General features: G+C 41.2%; 2 protein-coding genes across 2 annotated transcripts in view; one reads left to right on the top strand and one right to left on the bottom strand.

The window, feature by feature from the left end:
• The window catches only part of KIN (Kin17 DNA and RNA binding protein), a 56568-nt gene extending 41181 nt beyond the window's left edge, over positions 1 to 15387 (top strand). Inside the window, exons 11-13 of the mRNA XM_040343348.1 lie at positions 1621 to 1720; positions 14866 to 14966; positions 15137 to 15387. Coding sequence (XP_040199282.1) covers positions 1621 to 1720; positions 14866 to 14966; positions 15137 to 15199 — 264 coding nt within the window. The 3' untranslated portion in view covers positions 15200 to 15387. The remainder of the gene's footprint in view (positions 1 to 1620; positions 1721 to 14865; positions 14967 to 15136) is intronic.
• Positions 15388 to 15757: 370 nt separating this feature from the next.
• Positions 15758 to 21732, bottom strand: part of ITIH2 (inter-alpha-trypsin inhibitor heavy chain 2) — a 75540-nt gene continuing 69565 nt past the window's right edge. Inside the window, exons 19-21 of the mRNA XM_040343347.1 lie at positions 21443 to 21615; positions 19169 to 19280; positions 15758 to 16336 (exon numbers count right to left, since the gene is read on the bottom strand). Coding sequence (XP_040199281.1) covers positions 16189 to 16336; positions 19169 to 19280; positions 21443 to 21615 — 433 coding nt within the window. The 3' untranslated portion in view covers positions 15758 to 16188. The remainder of the gene's footprint in view (positions 16337 to 19168; positions 19281 to 21442; positions 21616 to 21732) is intronic.

Here is a 21732-nt window from a genome sequence, read left to right as displayed (position 1 = left end):
GGGGCATACTTCTATGGAAATATGTACAGTGGATATAAAACAACCCCTGTTAAAATGTCAGGTTTCTGTGATTTAAAAAAAATTAGACAAAGAATTTCAGAACTTTTTCCACATTTTAATATTGCCTATAAACTGTACAACGCAGTTGAACCGCAAACTAAAATCTTTTAGGTGGAATGAAGTCAAAATTTTAATCTAAAAATATTATGATTGCATGAGTGGGAACATCCCTAAACTAATAATTTGTTGAAGCGCCTTTTTAATTTTTTTTTTTTTTTTTTTTTTTACAGCACTCAGTCTTTTTGGGTATGAGTCAGCATGGCACATCTTGACTTGGCAATATTTGCCCATTCTTTGCAAAAACGCTCCAAATATGTGAGATTGTGAGGGCATCTCCTGTGCACAGCCCTCTTCAGATCACCCAACAGATTTTCAATCTGATTCAGGTCTGGGCTCTGGCTGGGCCATTCCAAAACTTTAATCTTCTTCTGGTGAAGCCATTCCTTTGTTTTGGATGTGTGCTTTGGGCCGTTGTCATGTTGAAAGATTGTTTTCTCTTCATATTCAGCTTTCTGTTCCGACTGAAGAAAAACGGCCCCAAAGCATGATGCTGCCACCACCATGCTTCACTATGGGTATGGTGTTCTTTTGGTGATATGTAGTGTTTTTGCACCAAACATATCTTGGAATTATGGCCAAAAAGGTCAACCTTGGTTTCATCAGACCATAACACATTTTCCCACATGCTTTTGGGAGATTTTAGATGTGTTTTTGCAAAATTTAGCCATGCTGTGATGTTTTTCTTTGTAAGAAACGGCTTCCACTCTACCCCATAGCTAAAACATATGAATACGTGAGATTGTTGTCGCATGTACCACACAGCCAGTACTTGCCAGATATTCCTGCAGCTCCTTTAATGTTGCTGTAGGCCTCTTTGCAGCCTCCCTGACCAGCTTTCTTCTCATCTTTTCATGAATTTTGGAGGGACGTCCAGTTCTTGGTAATGTCACTGTTGTGCCATATTTTATCGACTTTGACTGTCTTCACTGTGCTCCATGGTATATATAATGCCTTGGAAATTCTTTTGTACCTTTCTCCTCACTGATACCTTTTAACAATGAGATCCATCTGATGCTTTGAAAATGCTCTGCAGACCATGACTTTGCTGTAGGATGTAATTAAGAAAATTTTAGGAAAGACCTACTAGAACAGTTGAACTTTATTTGGAGTCAATCAAAGGCACTATAAATGATGGAAGGTGTTTACTGACTCCTATTTAATATGAGTTTCAATGTGATTTCTTAATTCTGAGCACAGCTACTTTCCCAGTTATAAGGGGGTTCTCCCCCCCCCCCCCCCCCCCCAAAAGATTTCAGTTTGTTTCAATTGAGTTGTACAGTTTGTAGGTCACATTAGGTGGAAAAAGTTCTGATTTGTTCTTGTCTAATTTTTTTTTTTTTTTTTACATCACAGAAACCTGATATTTTAACGGGTGTGTAGACTTTTTATATCCCCCCTGTATGCTGAGCTGTTTTGGGGAGTAATCACATTTTATGACTGAAGAAGAAATGAATATAATTTTAACCTAAATCTTTATCTTTGCTGTTTTGTTACTCTTAGGAAGTGATTAATAGATACACAGCAATTGTGAAACTTGTGGATTCTGGAGATAAACTGAAGCTTGACCAGACACATCTAGAAACTGTTATCCCAGCACCAGGTAAAACAAAAATAGTGCTATATTACTGATGCAGAGCTGTTGTGCATTACGCATATAAGATCTGTGGAAGAGGATAAAATGGAAATTCTCTGAATTTTATTTGTTAGGAGTCAAAATATACTTCAGAAAGCTCCAGTCACTCATGGGGCCATAGATTATAGCTGGCTGTCCTTTGTACCTTTTTTATTACTAAAAAGGCATTTGCATAGGTAATGAGTAACCAGTTCAGTTCCCCTGAACATGACATTTAAATGTAAACTTCTGTCCTTTGCCAATTTCATCAATGAACCAATTAATTCATAGTTAATTTGGAACAAAGCGCCAGCATATAAAATAAACCTCTGGCTGCTGTAGATCATCATGGTTAATATCAGGATGGAGAGCAGCGATTTACTGATCTTCACAGTGGAGAACTAACCTGAAAGCACACTTCTGAATTTAGGGCCAGTTCACACCTGCATCAAAAACGCATGAAAAGTAGGTTATATGGTTATCAATGGCATAGTTTACACCAGTGCTTCTAGTTCAAGAAAAAGTAGAACATGCTGCATTTTTCATGCACTGGAACGCTGTAAAACTCAATAAAAACGCACTGGAACACATGTCCTTATTTAAGGTTAAGAAAAAAACGGGGAAAAATGCACTAGACTGCATCAAAAACACGTCAAAAAATGTGCATGTAGAAAAGCATCTGGAACGCCTTTGGACTGTGTTTCTATGGTGTGAACTGGCCCTTAGAGCTGTCAATCCCCGGCAGATCTACCCAGGGAAGGAGCAAGTTGAAGAAAATCAAGGGCAAACAGTGCTCAACAGAGTACAGGGGTGACATTCGGGATCCAAGAGAGCCCTGATAGCTCATTAAAGAGAACCTCTCACCTACACTATGCCATTATAAATCTATACTCTAGAATCTATCTAGACAAAAACGTTAAGGGAAACAAAAAACACAGGCAGACGCGATGGACCACATAGTCTTTTTTTTTTTTTTTTTCTGCCATCACTTTTCCATGTTTCTATATTACATAGGCGTCTTAACAGTTCCCTTGTGATGGCATAAAGTTACAATACAGAAAGTTTTTAATATATACGTTTTAACCCCCCAAATTTTAAGCCCCCACGCCTGTGTGTACACACCAGTGTTAATTTCATTGACAAAAACATTTTATAATTTTTGTCAGTGGCATATTTCCAGGGGCGAAAATCAATTCCAGTTTTATCAACGAATGGAATGAAAATGTGAGGGAGGGACGTTTACCCACGTGAACTTCTGGTTTCCTTGGAGCTCTGCCTATAAAATCCATAAACGTTTCCCCTCCCAGTAAGCAAGGTAGCTACCGCCACATGCTTAGTGGTGTGGCGTGCTTAGCTCTGTACAGCATTTCGGGCCTCCTCAGACTATCGTCTAGAGCAGCCTTTTCCAACCTGGGGTGCCTTGAGGCTTCTTAACCACTTCAGCCCCAGAAGGATTTACCCCCTTTCTGACCAGAGCACTTTTTGCGATACGGCACTGCGTCACTTTAACTGATTATTGTGCGATGTTGCACCCAAACAAAATTGAAGTTCTTTTTTTTCCCCCACAAATAGAGCTTTCTTTTGGTGGTATTTGGTCACCTCTGCAGTTATTTTTTGCGCTCAAGTTCCATATTTTTTACTTTTTGCTATAATAAATATCCCCCAAAAATATATTAAACACATTTTTCTCTTTCTCTTCTCGTTCATGGACGGACACAGCAGCATATTGACCTTAGGGTATTATGCTCTTTTCTTGGAGATTGACTAAGCAGAAAAACAGCATGTTAAGTGTTAAACACTTCACACAGTATAGTACCTTCCGGGGGGGCGGTTCCCCCGGGTACATCCCCCCATTCTTTGCTCTGCAACCTCAGTTTTTTTTTTCTGCCTAGCAAGGAGAATGATATGGCTCCTCTGGGCCCATGTTCTCTGAGGATTTTTTATTTTTTTTGCAATTTTCTTGTTTTCCTGCATTTTTGGATCCTGAGATCTACAATCAACTGCCGACTGGGTGACAGGCTGGATCCTCGATCCATCCACGACATGCCCCGTTGCTCCAAGGGTGGCCGGTGAGCTATACGCTCCAGGGCACACATATGACCGGGCTCTATGTCCGTGTCACAGTGTGCCAGGCCGACAGCCATGCCGTTACTGCGCGGACGTTGGTTCTGTCCAGGATGCCTCCAGCCGGTGGTCGCAGGATGGGTAAGTAGCAGTCCCCCTGCTTTGGCAGGGTGCTGCGGCTGGTGCAATCCTGGGGAGGTCAATTGGGGGTCCGCCCTGCTTTCCTCTCTCCCTTCCTCTCCCTCCTTTCCCCACGTTCTGGGTGGCAGAGTCGGCCGTGAGGTGGGGAGCTCCATCCAGTGGCTGGGGGCTGTGTCTGCTTAGGGGGGCTGTTTTGCTGCCGTGTGTGCGGGGGAGGGGCCTGCCTGGGGGTCCCGGGTGTCACTACTGTATTTGTGTGTTTTACTGCAATTGCGGCTGCCATTTTGGCGGCGCTGAGCGCCCTTATTGGAGATCGAGGAGCTCGGCTGCAGCGGCGGAAGTGGCTCACATCCTCCGGTGGGCCAAAAAGAACGTTCCGGCTCTTTCAGCCGTTTACATTCCGGGCGTAAAGAACTGGCAGGTGGACTACCCAAGTGGGCAAACGCTAGACCAAGGAGATTGGGCGCTACACCCGGATGTGATTCATAGTCTGTGTCTGAAATGGGGCACTCCAGATGTGGATCTTCTGGCGTCTTGACTCAATCGGAAGGTGTCACGGTTCGTGGCCAGGTCAAGAGACCCGTGGGCGGACGCGTCAGACATGTTGGTGGCACCGTGGGGTCACTATCGCCTAATCTACGCCTTTCCTCCTCTGAAGCTACTTCCTTGTCTGTTACGCAGGGTGGAAGCCAAGGGGATACCAACAATCCTAATTGCTCCAGATTGGCCTCGCCGTCCCTGGTACGCAGATCTGGTGGCAGATGTTCCGTGGCGCCTGCCACTGCGAGAGGATCTTCTGTCGCAGGGTCATATCTTTCATCCTGCTTTACAGTCGTTGGCTTTAACGGCGTGGCTGTTGAGAGCTGGGGTCTGTCGGATACGGTAATCTCTACCATGCTGCGGGCGCGAAAGTCTACTTCCTGGAAGATTTACCATCGTACGTGGAAGGCTTACATCTCTATGTGATGAGATGAATTGGCACCCCGTGCATACGTGATGTCCCAGATTCTGCTGTTCTTACAGCGTGGAGTGGATCAGGCGCTCGCCTTAAGTACGATTTAAGGGTCAGATTTCGGCCTTGGCTGTTTTCTTTCAGCGACCCTTGGCGGCACACTCTCTGGTGCGTACGTTTGTGCAGGGGGTTCGGCATGTGGCCCCTCCTGTGCGCCCTCCACTGCCTCCGTGGGACTTGAATTTAGTCCTCTCGGTGCTTTAAAAGCCTCCGTTTGAGGGCATTAGGGAGATCCCTTTATTGACTCTTTCCCAGAAGGTGCTTTTTCTGGTGGCATTTACATCGGTCAGACGGGTGTCTGAATTGGCGGCCTTGTCTTGCAAGGCTCCTTACTTGCTCATCCACAGGGATAAGGTGGTGCTGCGGCTGCAGCAGTCGTTCCTTCCTAAGGTTGTTTCGGCCTTTCACCTTAATGAGGACATTGTTCTTCCATCCTTGTGTCCTCGGCCGGCGAATCCAAAAGAGGCTGCGTTGCATTCCTTGGACGTGGTTCGAGACCTACGGGTGTACCTGTCTGCTACGGCTCTGTTTCGGAGGTCGGATTCACTGTTCGTGTCGGTGGCTGGTCCTAAGAAGGGTCTGGCGGTCTCGTCGGCCACCATTTCTAGGTGGATCAGGCAGGTCGTGCTTCAGACCTATGCCCTAAAGGGGCGCCCCCTTCCCGGTTACGGCGCATTCGACCAGGGCAATTGGTGCCTCCTGGGATTTACGCCATTAAGCATCTGTTTTACAGGTGTGTAAGGCAACGACCTGTAAAAGTTTTACAAGGTGTATGTGAGTGCATCTTCGGATGCCTCCTTCGGCCGCAAGGTTTTGCAGGCGACTGTTTAAGGTTGAAGTTCCTCTGTTGAGGAGCTCTGGTTTGTTTGGGGTGAAGTTGGTTTGCTGTGTTTTCCCACCCCTCGATTTTTTTGACACTGCTTGTGGACGTCCCTAAGGTCAATATGCTGCTGTGTCCGTCCATGAACGGAAGAGAAAATAGGATTTTTGTACTCACCGTAAAATCCATTTCTCTGAGTTCATGGACGGACACAGCACCCACCCCTCCTTTGTTTGTACTACTTGTTTAGGAACTGAGGCTTCAGAGCAGAGAATGGGGGATGTACCCGGGGGAACCGCCCCCTGGGAGGTACTATACTGTGTGGAGTGTTTAACACTTAACATGCCGTTTTTCTGCCTAGTCAATCTCCTAGAAAGGAGGATAATATATAATATATTGATTGGTTTGCGCAAAAGTTATAGTGTCTACAAAATGGGGGATAGATTTATGGCATTTTTATAAAAAAAAATAGTAATGGCAGCAATTTGCAATTTTTAGGGTGACTGCGACATTGCGGCAGACACATCGGACATTTTTGACACAATTTTGGGACCATTGTCCTTTTATACAGCGATCAGTGCCATAAAAATGCACCAATTACTGTGTAAATGACACTTGCAGGGAAGGGGTTGAACACTAGGGGGCAATCAAGGGTCTAAGTGTGTCCTAGGGAGTGCCCACCACTGCCATTCTGCCAACATATATCGGCGTGCAGCGGTCGGCAAGTGCTTAAGGGGTGCCATGGCAAAATGACTAACAATTTATCAAATATTGTATACAAGCCTGCCTGTTACACAAAGCCACTGGTTTTCATTATGCACCATTACTACTTTCTAGACACTGGCATTCTAACAAACAATGACATTATCAGTTAGTAAGGAGAATATCTGTTGCCTCCACAGCATCCGTGTTTGACCCTCCTATGCCCCTCTCCCTCAGCACTGGGGTGACCTTACCTGACTGATGGAGAGAAAAAGGAAGGGAGAAGAGAAACATTGGCATACCAGTGTGCTAAAGTTTATTTACTTTGGAAGAATAAAATCACCTTGGGTAACTTTGGGTCTCCTACGTGTGGATGTTGCTGCATTATGTAAAACTATTATAATTTTTTTTTTCATTTTAGAATGGGGTGCATCAAGACTGTCCATAATTTTAAAGGGTGCCTCAACTGAAAGGTTGAGAAACTGGTCTTGAGCACTGTGCATTACAGGCCTCCTCAGGCCACCCAGTGCACTGTGTGCATTATGGGCCTTTTCAGACAAATGACCGTCCAGAGCACTGTGTGCATTACAGGCCTCCTCAGAGCACTGTGTATTACCGGCCTCCTCAGAGCACTGTGTGCATTACAGGCCTCCTCAGAGCACTGTGTGCATTACCGGGCCTTTTCCGACAGATGACCGCTCAGAGCACTGTGCAGCAGTTAAATGTTCCCCAATAATCCAGAGCACTCTCTGTACATTACAGGCCTTCTCAGACTATCCAGAGCGTGTAGTTAAAATCTTTTTTTTTTTTTCTTTCAATAAATTTTTATTGGCATATTTAATAATACATAAACAATAAACAAAAGTAGCAATCTGAATTGTTCATAAACTTGCAATGAATAAGCATACTTAGGATTATATAAATTTAGTAGGTATACAAATTGGAATACCAGACGATTAAGCAAGTAATAAAGTAATTAAAAAGAATGTATCAACTTATCCTGGAAAACCTCGTTGTTTAATACATTTTAAAAACATCAAAACTAACGCATGAAGAAGTATCTCATAGAAACACAGATAAGAGCAACAAGGTAACCCAGTCATTTAATATTTGTAATAAGCGACATAATGGGTCACAGAAAGCTCAATGGGTAATTAAAGCAATAAACCTTCATAGGAATGACACGAACGGCAATGGCTATGTGTTATTTACGTACCAAGTTTTCCAGGGGGCCCATGAGATTGTGTGCTTAGGTAAGGTAAATAGAGACATAGCCATCATTTTCTCGTACGTGCAATGGATATTGGTTAAGTCAATAGCTTCCAAGATACTAGGAGGACACGGATCTTTCCATTTTCTGGTTATCGAAAGTCTGGCAGCCATAAGTAGATGAACTATTGAGCACCTAAGATTCGCTGAAAAGTTTTCGATACCCAGAGAAAGCAAAGCCAAGGCTGGGTCTGGATCAATCCGCTTATCAGATAAAACGGATATAATTCCGAACACCTCCGCCCAATATTTCGCAAGCATAGGGCAACCCCATTAAGTATGTAGGAGATCACCTTTGAATCCGCATAATCTCCAACATCTGTCCGATTGCTGTCCGCCAAATTTTGATAAAACATCTGGGGTGTAGTACCACCTCAGTGTGAACTTAACAGATAATTCCCATAATGTAGTGCAACTAGAGGTAGATTGATTTAGCTTGCACGCGATATGCCATTGGTCGTCCGTATACGATTGACCCAGATCCTTCTCCCATTGAACATGTGAGGAGGTTTTAGAGAATCTCTGTTTTTCTTGGAGCAAATTATAGAAAACGGAGATTCCCTTTTTCCTGAGTTCTAGCGAAGTTAAATAGGACCACATTACGGGATGTACCAGAGTAGTATTAAAGTTCAATTTGCTTATACATTTTACTATGAGAGAATAATGGGATTGGCACCAACTAGGTAAATTGAATTCAGATTGAATGGCTTGGAATGATTTAACCTCTCCCTTGTCGAAAAGGTCATGTATGTGATTAATACCATGATCACCCCAAAGATCCAGTGGAATGTGTTTTAAAACTAGACTTAATACATTCAGTGGAGCATGCACTTTAAGAGTAGAATCGGAGGGGTCTACAGATTTTAACACTTTAAGCCAAGTAGCAATTGATAACTGCATTGTGGGGGGTAGAAATGTGGGGATTTTAATCCCTATCTCTGCACCAAACAACCACAAAGAAGCAGAGCCATGGACGCAGAAGGAGGTTTCAATTCGACCCCATTCTGTAGTGGGATAAGGTTGAAACCATTCCTTTAGTTGGGACAATATAGACGCATAAAAGTAATCACGGAAATCGACATAACCCACCCCACCCCACTTTCTATGTTTGATTAGTTTGTAGTGTGCGCACCTCGATTTCTTCCCATTCCAAATGTATTTGGAGAGAATTGATTGTAAAGATTTAAAGAAGTGAACCGGGATAGGTATAGGTAAACACCTAAACAAGTACAATATTTGAGGGAGGTGTAACATTTTGAATGCCGATAGTCTTCCCCACCAAGACAATTCATGTTTGCCTAGATTTGTTAGGTCAGTTAGCAATTTTTTTTTATGAGGAATATAGTTTTGTGTGAATAGAGAACTAGTAGATCGGGTTAGTTGTATCCCTAGGTAAGGAATGCTGGTTTCTGCCCATGAATAGGGGAATTGAAGCTGGAGCAGGCTGTTAGACACAGCGTCAATACCTATATCCATGGCGTAAGATTTGTTTTCGTTAACTTTATAAAATGAAACTCTACCAAACCAGGCCAATATCTTTTGAACCTCTGGCAGAGAAGAAAACGGGGAAGATAACATCAAAATAATATCGTCTGCAAATAAACTAATTTTATGTGTGCAGTCACCGATAGATATACCTGAAACCTTCGGATTAGATCGAATGTGCTCAGCTAAAGGTTCTATCATTAGATTAAATATCAAGGGGGACAATGGGCAGCCTTGTCTGGTGCCATTGGTGATATGGAATGGCTTAGACAGCATGCCAAAACAAAAAACTTGTGCGATAGGATTAGAGTATAGGGCGAGAATTGCATTGAGAATAAAGCCCTCAAAACCAAATTCCTGCAAAGTAAGCGTCAGGTCCAATTGACCCTGTCGAACGCCTTCTCTGCATCTAATGATAGGAGCAAAGAAGGCGTTCCGGTAGCATTGATACTGTGGATAATGTCAATTAACCGTCGGGTCGCGTCGGAAGACTGTCTACCTCTAGTGAAACCAGTTTGATCTAGATTAATTAGATTAGGGACGAGGTCAACAATTCTATTGGCAAGCATTTTAGCATAGATTTTCAAATCAACGTTTAGTAGAGAAATTGGGCGAAAGTTTTGTGGGGAGGTCGGGTCTCTACCCGGTTTAGGCAGGGTGACAATAAGCGCAGACAGCATTTCCTTTGGGAATGTAGATTTAGATGCAGAGTGGTTATATACTTCTCGTAAATGGGATAGAAGTAATTGTTTAAATGTTTTAAAATATTCAATGGAATATCCATCCGGACCAGGAGCTTTCGCCTTAGGTAAAGAATTAATGGTAGAGAGAATCTCCGTATTATTAAAGGGACTATTTAAAAGTGCAAGCTGGTCTACCGCCAATCTGGGTAACTTGATATGTGATAGGAATGACCGAATTTCATCAGTGGAGGGATGATGAACGTTGATATCACCGGAGAGATTATATAAATCACTGTAGTAGGAGCTGAATGAGTCAGCAATGAGTTGGGGGTCAATAATTTTATCTTTCGAGATTGGATCATATAGATGAGAAATTTTTGTCTTTAGCCTATGGCCCTTTACCCTATTAGCTAAGAGTTTACCTGCCTTGTTATTCGCAACATACGAGCGTGCCTTCAATTTCCTGAGATTAGAATCATAAGATTCCATTAGTACAGATCTCAATTCATTCCTAAGTTCATATATCTTGGATTTAAGAAAGGTAGAAGCCTTAGATTTGTTTTCAGATTCGACATCAGCTAGTTTTTTGGTGAGGTCATCAATTTTAGATCTCCTCATCTTCTTTGCCCGTGATCCAAGTTGAATGAATAGACCACGAACAAAGGCCTTATGAGTGTTCCATACTACTACCGGATCGGACACAGAGCCAACGTTGTCCGAGAAGAATTCAGTCAATTTTTGAGATATACATTTTATATTATCGGGTTGTTGTAGCAAAAAATTATTAATGCGCCACAAGTAAGATTTGGTATTGGAATTAACATTTTTAAGCTTAATGCTGATTGGTGCATGATCCGACCATGTAGCAGTATGAATGCGAGACTCCAAAACATTTTGAAGCAACCATTTGTCGGAGATGAACAGATCAATACGGGAGTATGTGTTGTGACGCGGGGAGTGGAACGTGTAGTCCCTCTCAGACGCGTGACAGCATCTCCAAATGTCATACAACTCGTTGTTTGCTAGAAAAGCAGCAAGAGGGGAAGCAAATCTTTTAGCATTTGAGGAGGTATCAATGTGCACATCAGGTACTAAGTTGAAGTCTCCACAAATCAAAAGATTACCTTTTTGCATGTCTATAATTTTGTTCATAGTGGCCTTGTGGAATTTCATTTGCCCAAAATTAGGTGCATATAAGTTAACTATCGTATATAAGACATTATCCAATGTACATACCAAGATAAGAAACCTGCCTTCAGGATCAGCGTATTCACTTAAAAGGTTGAAAGCCAATGAATCTCTGATAGCAATTAGCACACCTCTCTGTTTGCGAGTGTAATCTGCTTTGAAAACATGCGGATAAGAGTTATGGCGACACTGAGGAGCGCTGTCTTTAACAAAATGCGTTTCCTGTAAGCAAAGAACATCGCAATTTGAAGACAGCGCCGTTTTCCACACGGAGGCCCTCTTAGCCGGGTGATTCAGACCATTAGTATTTATAGAGAGAAAGTTGATAGACATCATGTAGCGGTGAGTGTGTGCTGTGTGAGTGATACTTACAGAAAGGGGATACCTCTAGGCGAAATGGATCAATGAAAAACGAAAGATGTCCAGAAGTATGCACTGTCAGGGAACACGGAATCAACCAGTCGTTCTGTGACAGCTGCAAATAAAAACTAAAACAGAAACAAAATCAAAACAAGAAATAAATAAAACAAAACAAAACAAAATAAACCCAAAACAAACAAAACAAAATAGCCACAATAACCAGAATGGCAACAAATTAAGATAATGAAATTGCCAGCATAAGTTATAAGAAACAAATCGATATTTCGTGCACTAGGGAGAATAACCTGGTACCAACAATGTAATATCGAAGAGGTCGGGTGAAATCAATAACCGACCAAGAGGAGGGGTAATGTTCAACAGGCAAGAGAAATATATAAGAAAAATAACATGTCAGGTACTAGGGGGATGTACTGACAGCAAAGGAAATTGTAAAGGACTATAGCAAAGTATAAGAAAAAGGAAGGGAGAAAAAAGAAATGCATCAAAGTGGGAGATCAATAGCTCTTCATCTTCCCCTGTTCGCACGATGATTATCGAGACGTTGATTGTCGAGGCTCATTCCAGGCGAACTTCTGCCATCTTTAGAGGAAAGAGACGGGGTAATACCCCAAGAACGAAGCAACAGCAGACTATCTTTAGGGTTGGACACCACGATGGTTGATCCATTGTGGGTGATTATCAGCGTAGCAGGATGCTTCCATTTATATAGAATCTTGTGATCGCTCAATGCTTTGGTAGTAGATTTAAGTTGCCTTCTTAAATGTAGAGTGTATTGTGACAGGTCCGCGTATAGATGAATGTCTTTATATGGGCCAGGAAGCACAGAGAGGACCCTAGCTTTCGCCAGTAGTTTTTCTTTCGTGGGGTAGAAATGAATCCTCATAAGGACATCTCTAGGAATAGCCGCGTCCATATTTTTGGGTTTGGGAATGCGGTGAATCCTATCAATCATTCTTTCCATCTGGGAAACTTCCGGCAGCAATTTGACAATTAAATCATCCGCATATTTATTCAAACTATCGGGGGGGATTGTTTCAGGGACCCCCCTCAGTTTAATATTGTTTCTCCTTGAACGGTCCTCAAGGTCTGCGAGCTTGGCTTTAATTTTATCATTGTCGCATGACAGGTCTCTATAGGCTTCCATAAGACCAGTAACATCGTCTGACTGGTCGTCCACTTTGTTTTCAACATTGACTACCCTGTCATTTAAACCTCGCAATTCATTAGAAAATTAGTTCATCATTATCGAGAAGCTGGACATGAGAGATGTTTGCAGCGGAACTAGCATTTCTTTCATGGTAGTGTCCAGTACTGGCTGTCCCACAGTGGGATAATTTGTAATTAGAGATGCGTCACAGGGTTTAGCTAAGGCATGCTGCATATGTGACATACCTGGGATCAGAATAGGGGCTGCGTCATCGATCCTCCTCCTTGATTTGGCTGGGCTATGTGATGAAGGGCTATGCAAGGGGGAGCTTCTAACAATGGAAGAATGTTGTACATCTTGCCACAGAGCTCCCTCATCATCAGGCAGATCTGAATATGATGCAGGCGTCTGACCCATAGCTGCGGTAACTGCGCCATCACTCATCTTTGATCCCTCTGCGCCCGGCATCTCTAGGAGGTCTGCTAGTTTTTTGTTAAGTCCTTTTTCTTTTTTTCTTCCGTGGAAGCATTGGGTATGTTCCGCGGGTATTCGCCGACAATTACCGGCTGTTTTTGTAGTCCAGAACGAGCGTTTTGCCGCTATATCCCCGGTTCTCTGACGGAGCTCACTGCTCAAGCGTCCATCACGATCGCCTGCAAGCCACGCCCCCGTTTGTTAAAATCTTAATACCATAAATAATAACATATTCAATTTGTTTTACTCGAGGAATAGGAGTATGGAAATTCTAGAGAAATGCTTAAATACTGCATCATAATTTAACTAAACCCATTTGATTTTAGTTGACTAAAATGCACTGGAGATTTTAGTCAACTAAATACTACTGAACTAAAACAATTGAATATGACTAAAAATATATATAAAACTAACAATTCTAGGGCCATCATTAGCTGTTAACTCTTAAGTGATGATCTGAAACTATTGCTTATGGATAAATGATGGTAGTTCAGTTTTTTTGCTGTTTTAATAGGCAAGCACATTTTTGAGGCATCATAAATTTGGAATAGATTTTATTTGCTGTAAGCCAGTCTTTTATATTTTATTAATAAACTATAGATTATATGGTTTGTGTACCCTAAAATTTATTTCAGTGTATTTTTACCGACAATATAAATTTGATAAACCGTAGCACACTTATGTAACGTGTGACATGTTTAATTGCCTCCGTTTTTATTCTGCAGGGCCTCTGCTTTCAGAAAATATATAATGTGTATGATGTTTTCATTAATCTTCAAACCTAAACTGTGCATTTTATTGGGCAGGAAATAAAAAAAAAAGTGCTGGCTGCCAACTTATTTTTAGACATGTCATCTGCCATGTATGCCATTTGCCTAGCATCATGTTCTCAGTTTGGTGCTAACCAGCTGATGTGCAAATAGGGAAGTGTACTAGTTCCTTTAGGCAGGCCATACACTGTGCAAATTTCTTTCCTTCAACCGGCTCCTTATCGGCGCCTCTGCCAATGGCTGAGAGCACTGACTAGAGTGTTCTGGCAGGGGTGCTGTCCCCCTGTCGGCACACAATAGTTCAGCTGTAGTAACATTGTACAAGTACAGAGGCTCCAACCTGAGCTGTCAGTTTTTTTTCCTGATGGTGTGTACTAGGTTTGTATGACTTGGCATATTGTAAAGCAGAGGGAATTGATCTAAATTGGTCCATAAACTTGCCTAATTAAAAAGACATTGTCTTTATATGTTTGTCTTCGCTTTAACCAATTCAGCCTCAGAAATTGAAGCTGAATGCCAGCTCATATTTTATAAGCCGTTACAGAAAATATTTTTTTTTCTTTTGGAATAAAAGTTCTATATGAATAAATAAAAGCTGATAATTTTAAGCAAAAGTGCCGTGTTCGGAGAGACTGTACGCAACTGTGCTCAGTTAAACCATTCACTTGTATTAGCGGCTGTACTCGGGTGCCCAAGGAGCTCCAGGGATTTTAGGCTCCATTCACACCTATGCAGTTTGCTTTTGAGTGGGATTTTGCTTTTTTGGGCAGATTAAAAACCGCAAAACGTGGCAAAAATGCAGTAAAACGCACTACAAGTTTTCAGCCGGGTGCATTTGACCTGCAATTTTCTTGCTCCTAAGGTTCAACAACCTGCTTCCTTCTGGCTGCTTTTGCATTCCCATTGACTTTTTACGAGAAGAGAAGTTGTTCTGGTGTGAAATAAAAGCCTATTGACACAGGCTCTTAAGTTTGATCTTGTTCCTTTACTTTTCCAGGGAAGAGAATATTGATTTTAAATGGTGGATACAAGGGAAATTACGGTGTTCTAGATTCCATAAATGAGAAGCTCTTTTCTGCCACAATAGTTATTGATTCAGTAAGTATACATTCTTATGTTTTGTCCTATTTTATGTTTTATGACATGTCTTGTGAGTGCCTCGATTTATGCTGAAAGTAACGTGTGTGTGTGTAAAATATATTATGTTGTGTATATACTTACTTTTTTTTTTCTTTTGTGTGTAACCTTTTATAAATTTGTATTTCCAGGGTCCTTTGAAAGGTCGTAAGGTGGAAGAGTTGCCATATGAGGATTTTTCTAAGGTGGCGTGATTGCTATGTACACATCTGCTGGAAATCTACAAAACTCTACTATGTCAGGGTTTTTATAGACTGTATATATTTGTTGCTTCACTTTGGATGGTCGGCTGCTAGCCTCAACTTGCATCTACCTTCTCTATTGAAGTTTATCTCTTACTAAAGTAATGGACGTTCCTGTAATAAAATACTTTTTTATTTTACCAAATAATTTGTATGAATTATTTACTAAATTGTAATAAATTCCTTGCTCAGGAACAAACATATTTATTCTCATCTTCTGACTTTTCAGTGTATTTTTCTATATCCCTCCTACTGAAGAGAGTACTACTTTACTGTTATATTATTTCCTCTAAAATAAGTTTTCATTCAGCTTGTTCCCAGGAGATGCATATCATAGGTAGAATTATTTTCCTTTTTTCCTTCCTGTGAGTGCAGTAATATGGACAAGAAGGTGCTAAATGCCATCCTTTTCTCTTTGGACCATGTGTCATGCAGAGTTTTGGCTTTTGGTATAGGCGATTTGATGACTTCATTTAATTTTAGATATGTTTTCAATAATAAATAATACAATTAAGGGCAGCACACAGTGTCTTTATTTCAGTATTACATGAATTATAATTGAACCACTTTATACACCATGTTCATATAAATAAAGCAAAAGTGAACACATCTGTTCCTGTATGAAAGCACGATATAGCTTAGTTTTATGAGGCTGCAATTAAGATATGTTTATTCACATTCATTGGACATTAGCCTTTATCAAGTTGAGGGTGAGTATACTGTTCTTCTTTGCTATTTTAATTTAATAAAGCATTTCTCAATTGAAGTCCACGACCATTATAAAAAAAAGCTGTGTGCTGCTCTTTTGCATTTCCAAGCATTAATATGAGTCTTACTCGTAATACGGAAAAAAAGAATTTGGAATAGAAAATACCACGTTCATCTTTTTATTGTAACTGAAGAAACATGTATCTCATGCTATTATGTATGTGTTGAGCTCCTCAAGGGCGTTTAAAGAAGCTGTATAGCTGAGGTACTGTGTAGTCTCTGTAATGTCCGTCGATGAAACCTTTTCCGTTATTGTGTACAAACCAGCAAGTGACTTTGGTGCCGAGCAGATGGTTATGCTGGTATTCTTTCTGCATCCCCCTGTAACAGACAAAATTAGAAGTTGTATTTGACAGAAAATCTGCTTGAAGTCTCATTCTTTCAGTGGTAGATATTAAAGATGCATTAGTTTGTTGGAATTTTAAGTTTAATAGAGTATTTCTTGAATGTATGGCAACCTTACATCACACACAACTTGTAGTGAGAATTGGCAACTAACCAGTGAGCAAGCAGTGTTAATTTTGTCAATTTTAACGGACTAAAAAATTTTAGTTGACCAACTTAATACCATTTTAGTCAACTAAAATACGACTAAAACAATTGAGATGACTAAAATACAACTAAAACAGCTTTTTAGTCAAAAGACTAAAATGCCATTTTAGTCAAGACTAAAACTAAATTGAAATTTGATGTCAAAATTAACACTGGTCTGTCGTGTATGTTCATACCTCAATCACATAACTGATAACAAACTAGATTTTTCACTCCAGTGGTATGAGTCTGAAAATTGTAAAGAAATGCTCAAATACTGCATTACAATTTAATTACACCCATTCGATTTTCCGATGACTAAAATGAGTTTGTTGACTAATGTCCTGGAGATTTAGATGACTAAATACAACTAAAACAATTGCAGAAGACTAAAATGGGTCTAAAACTAAAATACCAGTTTAGTCCTAAGACCTAGCAATTGCCTATTCAGTGGGGGAGCAACAGAATGCATGTGTGCCCTGTCATTGCATACAGTGCTCCTTTTTCCGCAAAGGACACATTTCATAACGTGTCATGGTAATATATTTACACACACACGTACGAATGTACGTTGGGCTGAGTGTTGTCAGCCCTGCCCAGTTTGCCAAACTACACTCAGGACCCACCTACTCTTCCATCTCTGCAACATTTTAAAGGCTAATCATTCTGTTGTCCGAACATAAGGACTGGGGGGGGCTAATTACTGAACCCAAGACTGCTCTGAATTTCTGAGGTGATTAACAGGTAATTTTTTATTTTTTTGTTATTTGGCAAACGGACATAGAACACTTTCAATGGTATACTTAGACCAAAAAGGAGCAAATAAAAGTTAATTGTTTTGGTTTACATACATTTAATAATTGCACCTTTCTTAGGTTGTAACATGGTGCCATTCTGCAGCTTCACTTTACAGGTATCACTGAGGTTCTTTCCTAGCTGCATGCTTGCTAAGGGGAATGATTAATCAAAAGTTTCCCCATTTGCCAAATCATTAGGTAATCAAATGCTTGTCCTCCCATTTTATATATGTTTTTTTTTTTTTTTTTTGTAATGTACACTGCTCAAAAAAATTTTTTTTTTTAAAGGACCCCCTTTCAAAACCACATGAGATCTCAATGGGGAAAAATATCATGCTTGATATCTTCATTGATAAGAACAGGGTAATGGGTTAGGAACAAAAGGATGCCACGTCATTTGATGAAAATGATCAACCTACAGAGCGCTGAATTCAAAGACACCCCAGAAATTAAAGTGAAAAAGTTATGCAGCGGGCTAGTCAATTCTAAGTTGCTGAAATTTCTTTGCAGCAGCTCAAAATGGTAATTTGTATGCATGCCTGACAATATCAGGGCATGCTCCTAATGAGATGGATGGTGTCCTGGGGTATCTCCTTTCAGATCTGGACCAGAGCATCACTGAGCTCTTGAACAGGCTGAGGTGCAACCTGGCAGCGTTTGATGGACCGAAACATAATGTCTCAGAGATTTTCTTTTGGACTTGGGTCAGGCAAGCGTGGGGGCCGTTCAATGGTATCAATTCCTTCATTCTCCAGGAACTGGCTGCATACTCTCGCCACATGAGACCGAGCATTGTCTTGCACCAGGGGGAACCCAGGAACCACTGCACCAGTATAGGGTCTAACAATGGGTCCAAGGATTTCATCCCGATACCTAATGGCGGTCAGGGTGCCATTGTGTAGCCGGTAGAGGTCTGGTTATCCTTCCATGAATATGCTTCTCCTGACCATCACTGACCCACCACCAAACCTGTCATGCTGAATGATGTTACAGGCAGCATAATGTTCTCCACGGCTTCTCTAGACCCTTCCATATCTGTCACGTGCTCAAAGTGAACCTGCTCTCATCTCTGAGAAGCGCAATGCGCCAGTGACTGACCTGACAATTCTGGTGTTCAATGGCAAATGCCAATCGAGCTCTGTGGTGCTGGGCAATGAGTTCTGAGCCCACTAGAGAACATTGGCCCTTCATGAAGTCTGTTTTCTGATTGTTCAGAGACATTCACGCCAGTAGCCTGTTGGAGGTAATTTTGTAGGGCTCTGGCAGTGCTCATCTTGTTCTTCCTTGTACAAAGGAGCAGATACTGGTCCTGCTGATGGGTTAAGGACCTTCTACAGCCCTGTCCAGCTCTCCTAGAGTAACTGTCTGTCCCCTGGAATCTCTTCCATGCTCTTGAGTCTGTGCTGGGAGACGAAGCAAACCTTCTGGCAATGGCACATATTGATATGCCAACCTGGAAGAGTTGGACTGCTTGTGCAGCTTTTATAGGTTGCAGGTATTGATTGCCTCATGCTACCAGTAGTGACACTGACCTTAGCCAAATGCGAAACTTACAGCATCCACCTGTAAAACCATTCCTGTTTTGGAGGTCGTCTCATTGTTGCCCATCTAGTGCACCTGTTGTTAATCAGCTTTAGTTGTAATGAAATTAACAACTCCCTCTGGTACCTAACTGACCAGATTAATATCCCAGAAGTTTAATTGACTTGATGCTATACTCTGATTACTTTTTTTGAGCAGTGTATAATATATACTGATGTTACTGTCAGCTTATTTCCTTTTACATTCATGGTAGTTATTTATCTTTTCATTAATATATACTAACCTTGTTACTGTCAGCTTATTTCCTTTTACATTCATGGAAGCTATTGGTTTCTCTGGATCAGTACCTGCTCGTACATCATAGACACTTACTTCTGGCTCCTTCATAAACTGGCCTAAATAAATGAAGATACATTACTTGCAGTTAGACTGCCTTTGTAGGCATATTATATCAGTATATGTTAAGCAATATTTTTTTTTTTTTTTTTTTTAATTTTACAACTTCAGTAATAAATATTTCAGGTCAGTGTCAAAGGCACATGCTGATTATGTCTGCATACAGGTAAGTCTTGGCAAATTCTGTCAGGAGGCCTACTATTGCTTACTATACCCACGAAAATGATCGTTCCCTGGCTGTCCAGCTGACTTCAAGGACTTTTACATATGATCACAAGACACAGCATTTTTATGAGTAAACTTATATTTTTTTTAATGGATCTGAATACAGGTGTACTGTTTTCTATAACCCTGTGCACACAGACCAGTAAATTTGATTGAAAATGTTCAGTGCAGAAGGAAAAGTAGAAACATTTTTCTGAAGTCCTGCATTTGGATCATATTTTATGTTGTATGCATGTGAACATTTTTGTACTAACCTTTGTATACATATTGCACAAATGTACTCTATTGAAGTACAACAGCTGTGTGTGTCCTAGCAACGGTGAACACTAGGTGGCAATAGTTGCCTGCATCCTAGCAACAGAGGATGCTAGGCAGATTTTGAGAAGCTGCCTGAGTCTTAGCAATGAAATGAGGCTAGGTTGACTTCCTTGAGAAGCTGCCTGTGCTCTAGTAAAAGGGCCATTTACACTGAAATGCTGTACACATGTAAACATTACTTAAATTTTACAGCCTATGCCCCCTTTCACACATGTGGACCGTATGTCCGCTTTTTCATCCATCCGTGTACCGATGAAAAAGGGACATACATTGATCCTTATGAGATAGCGGGTGTCAGCGGATGAACATCCGCTGACACCCAATCTCATCAGTGTCCGCAATCTTCCGATTCTGCAGACGGAGGAAAATCCTAGTTTTCTATCCGTCTGTGGAGCGGATCGGGTGAACACGGACAGACGGTCCGTGTTCATCCGATCCACCCCCCATAGGGGAGAGCGAATATCTGACAGGGCGGTCCCTGCACAGTGTGCGGGGACCGCTCTGTCATCCATCGGCTCAGCAGGGATCAACGGAGCGATCCCTGCTGAGTAAGCGGAGGTTCACGGGGCGGATCATCACGGATCAGTCCCGTGTGAAAGGGCCCTTACTGAGCACTTTTTACACAGGATTTGGCTCACACCTGTGCGGTGTGTTTGTTTTGTTTTTGGTGTGTTTTAGGAGCTCTGCCATTGAATGCTATATGACAGTGATGGCGAGCCTTGGCACTCCAGATGTTTTGGAACTACATTTCCCATGATGCTCATGCACTCTGCAGTGTAGTGGAGCATCATGGGAAATGTGGTTCCAAAACATCTGGAGTGCCAAGGTTCGCCATCACTGCTATATGACATGCATTTTCATAAAAGCACATTAACCATTTGCCAACAGGGCCAATTCTGACACTTCTACGTGTAAAAATATTTTTTTTTTTTACACAAAATTACTTAGAACACCCAAAACATTTGATATATATTTGTATATAGAATAAAATCATTAGTTTTGCAATTTTTTCATGTCACAGGGTATGATCGCAGCAATTTTTTTAATGCAATTTTTTTGGCCAAAAAAATGCAGTTTAATAAATTTTATTGCACACACACACACAATATAATACCCATTGTTTTGTAAAATGTAAAAAAGGATGTTATGCAGAGTAAATCGATGTCTAACATGTCACACTTTAAAATTGCGTATGTGGAGGGGCGCCAAACTACGGCACTTGCAATACTCCATTTGCAACGCTTTAAACAACGATTTCATTCCTGCATGTCAGTCCGACGATTTCAGAGACATCTGTGTGGTTTTCTTGCACAGATGTCTATTGAAATTGCACCTGAATGGACTATGGACTCTTACAGTCTAGCACGGGAGTGCACCTGCATTGGTGCCCCCCATAGCATGCAGCTTGCTAAGGGGACACCCTCATCAAGGTAGAGCAGAGAGCGCTGGCGGGGATCTCCAGAAGATGGGGTAAGGGACCATTGCATAGAGCAGGTAAGTATAACCTCTTTTATTGTAATAAAAATGGCTTTAATGTCACTTTGGCAAATGGAGACAGTTATACTTTACATTTCTAGTAATTTAATTGGCCCTGCCCATACAGTACATCATGGCTTACCTATCAAACCATGTGCCCCATCAGAAAATGCGTGACTAGAAGGAAAGTAGAGTCCAAGGAAGTCTACGTTGACAGGATGATTTTTCCATACCCGATGCAAGATTATCAGGAAAGTCATGTTATCATCTACGGTAATAGTGATATTACTCTCCTTCTTCACCGACACAGTGAGCCTACAAGAAAGCAGCAGATTTAGTAAACATTTCAAAAATACATATTATTACAAATAGTGAAAAGAACAAAAATCTGCAGTTAGTGTAACAATAATCTGAACAAAGACTATTAGTAAT

This window comes from Rana temporaria, chromosome 3 (assembly GCF_905171775.1).
Source record: "Rana temporaria chromosome 3, aRanTem1.1, whole genome shotgun sequence".
NCBI classification, from domain to species: Eukaryota; Metazoa; Chordata; class Amphibia; order Anura; family Ranidae; genus Rana; species Rana temporaria.
The sequence above is the reverse complement of the archived record's forward strand: the minus strand, read 5'-3'. Positions and strand labels throughout refer to the sequence as shown.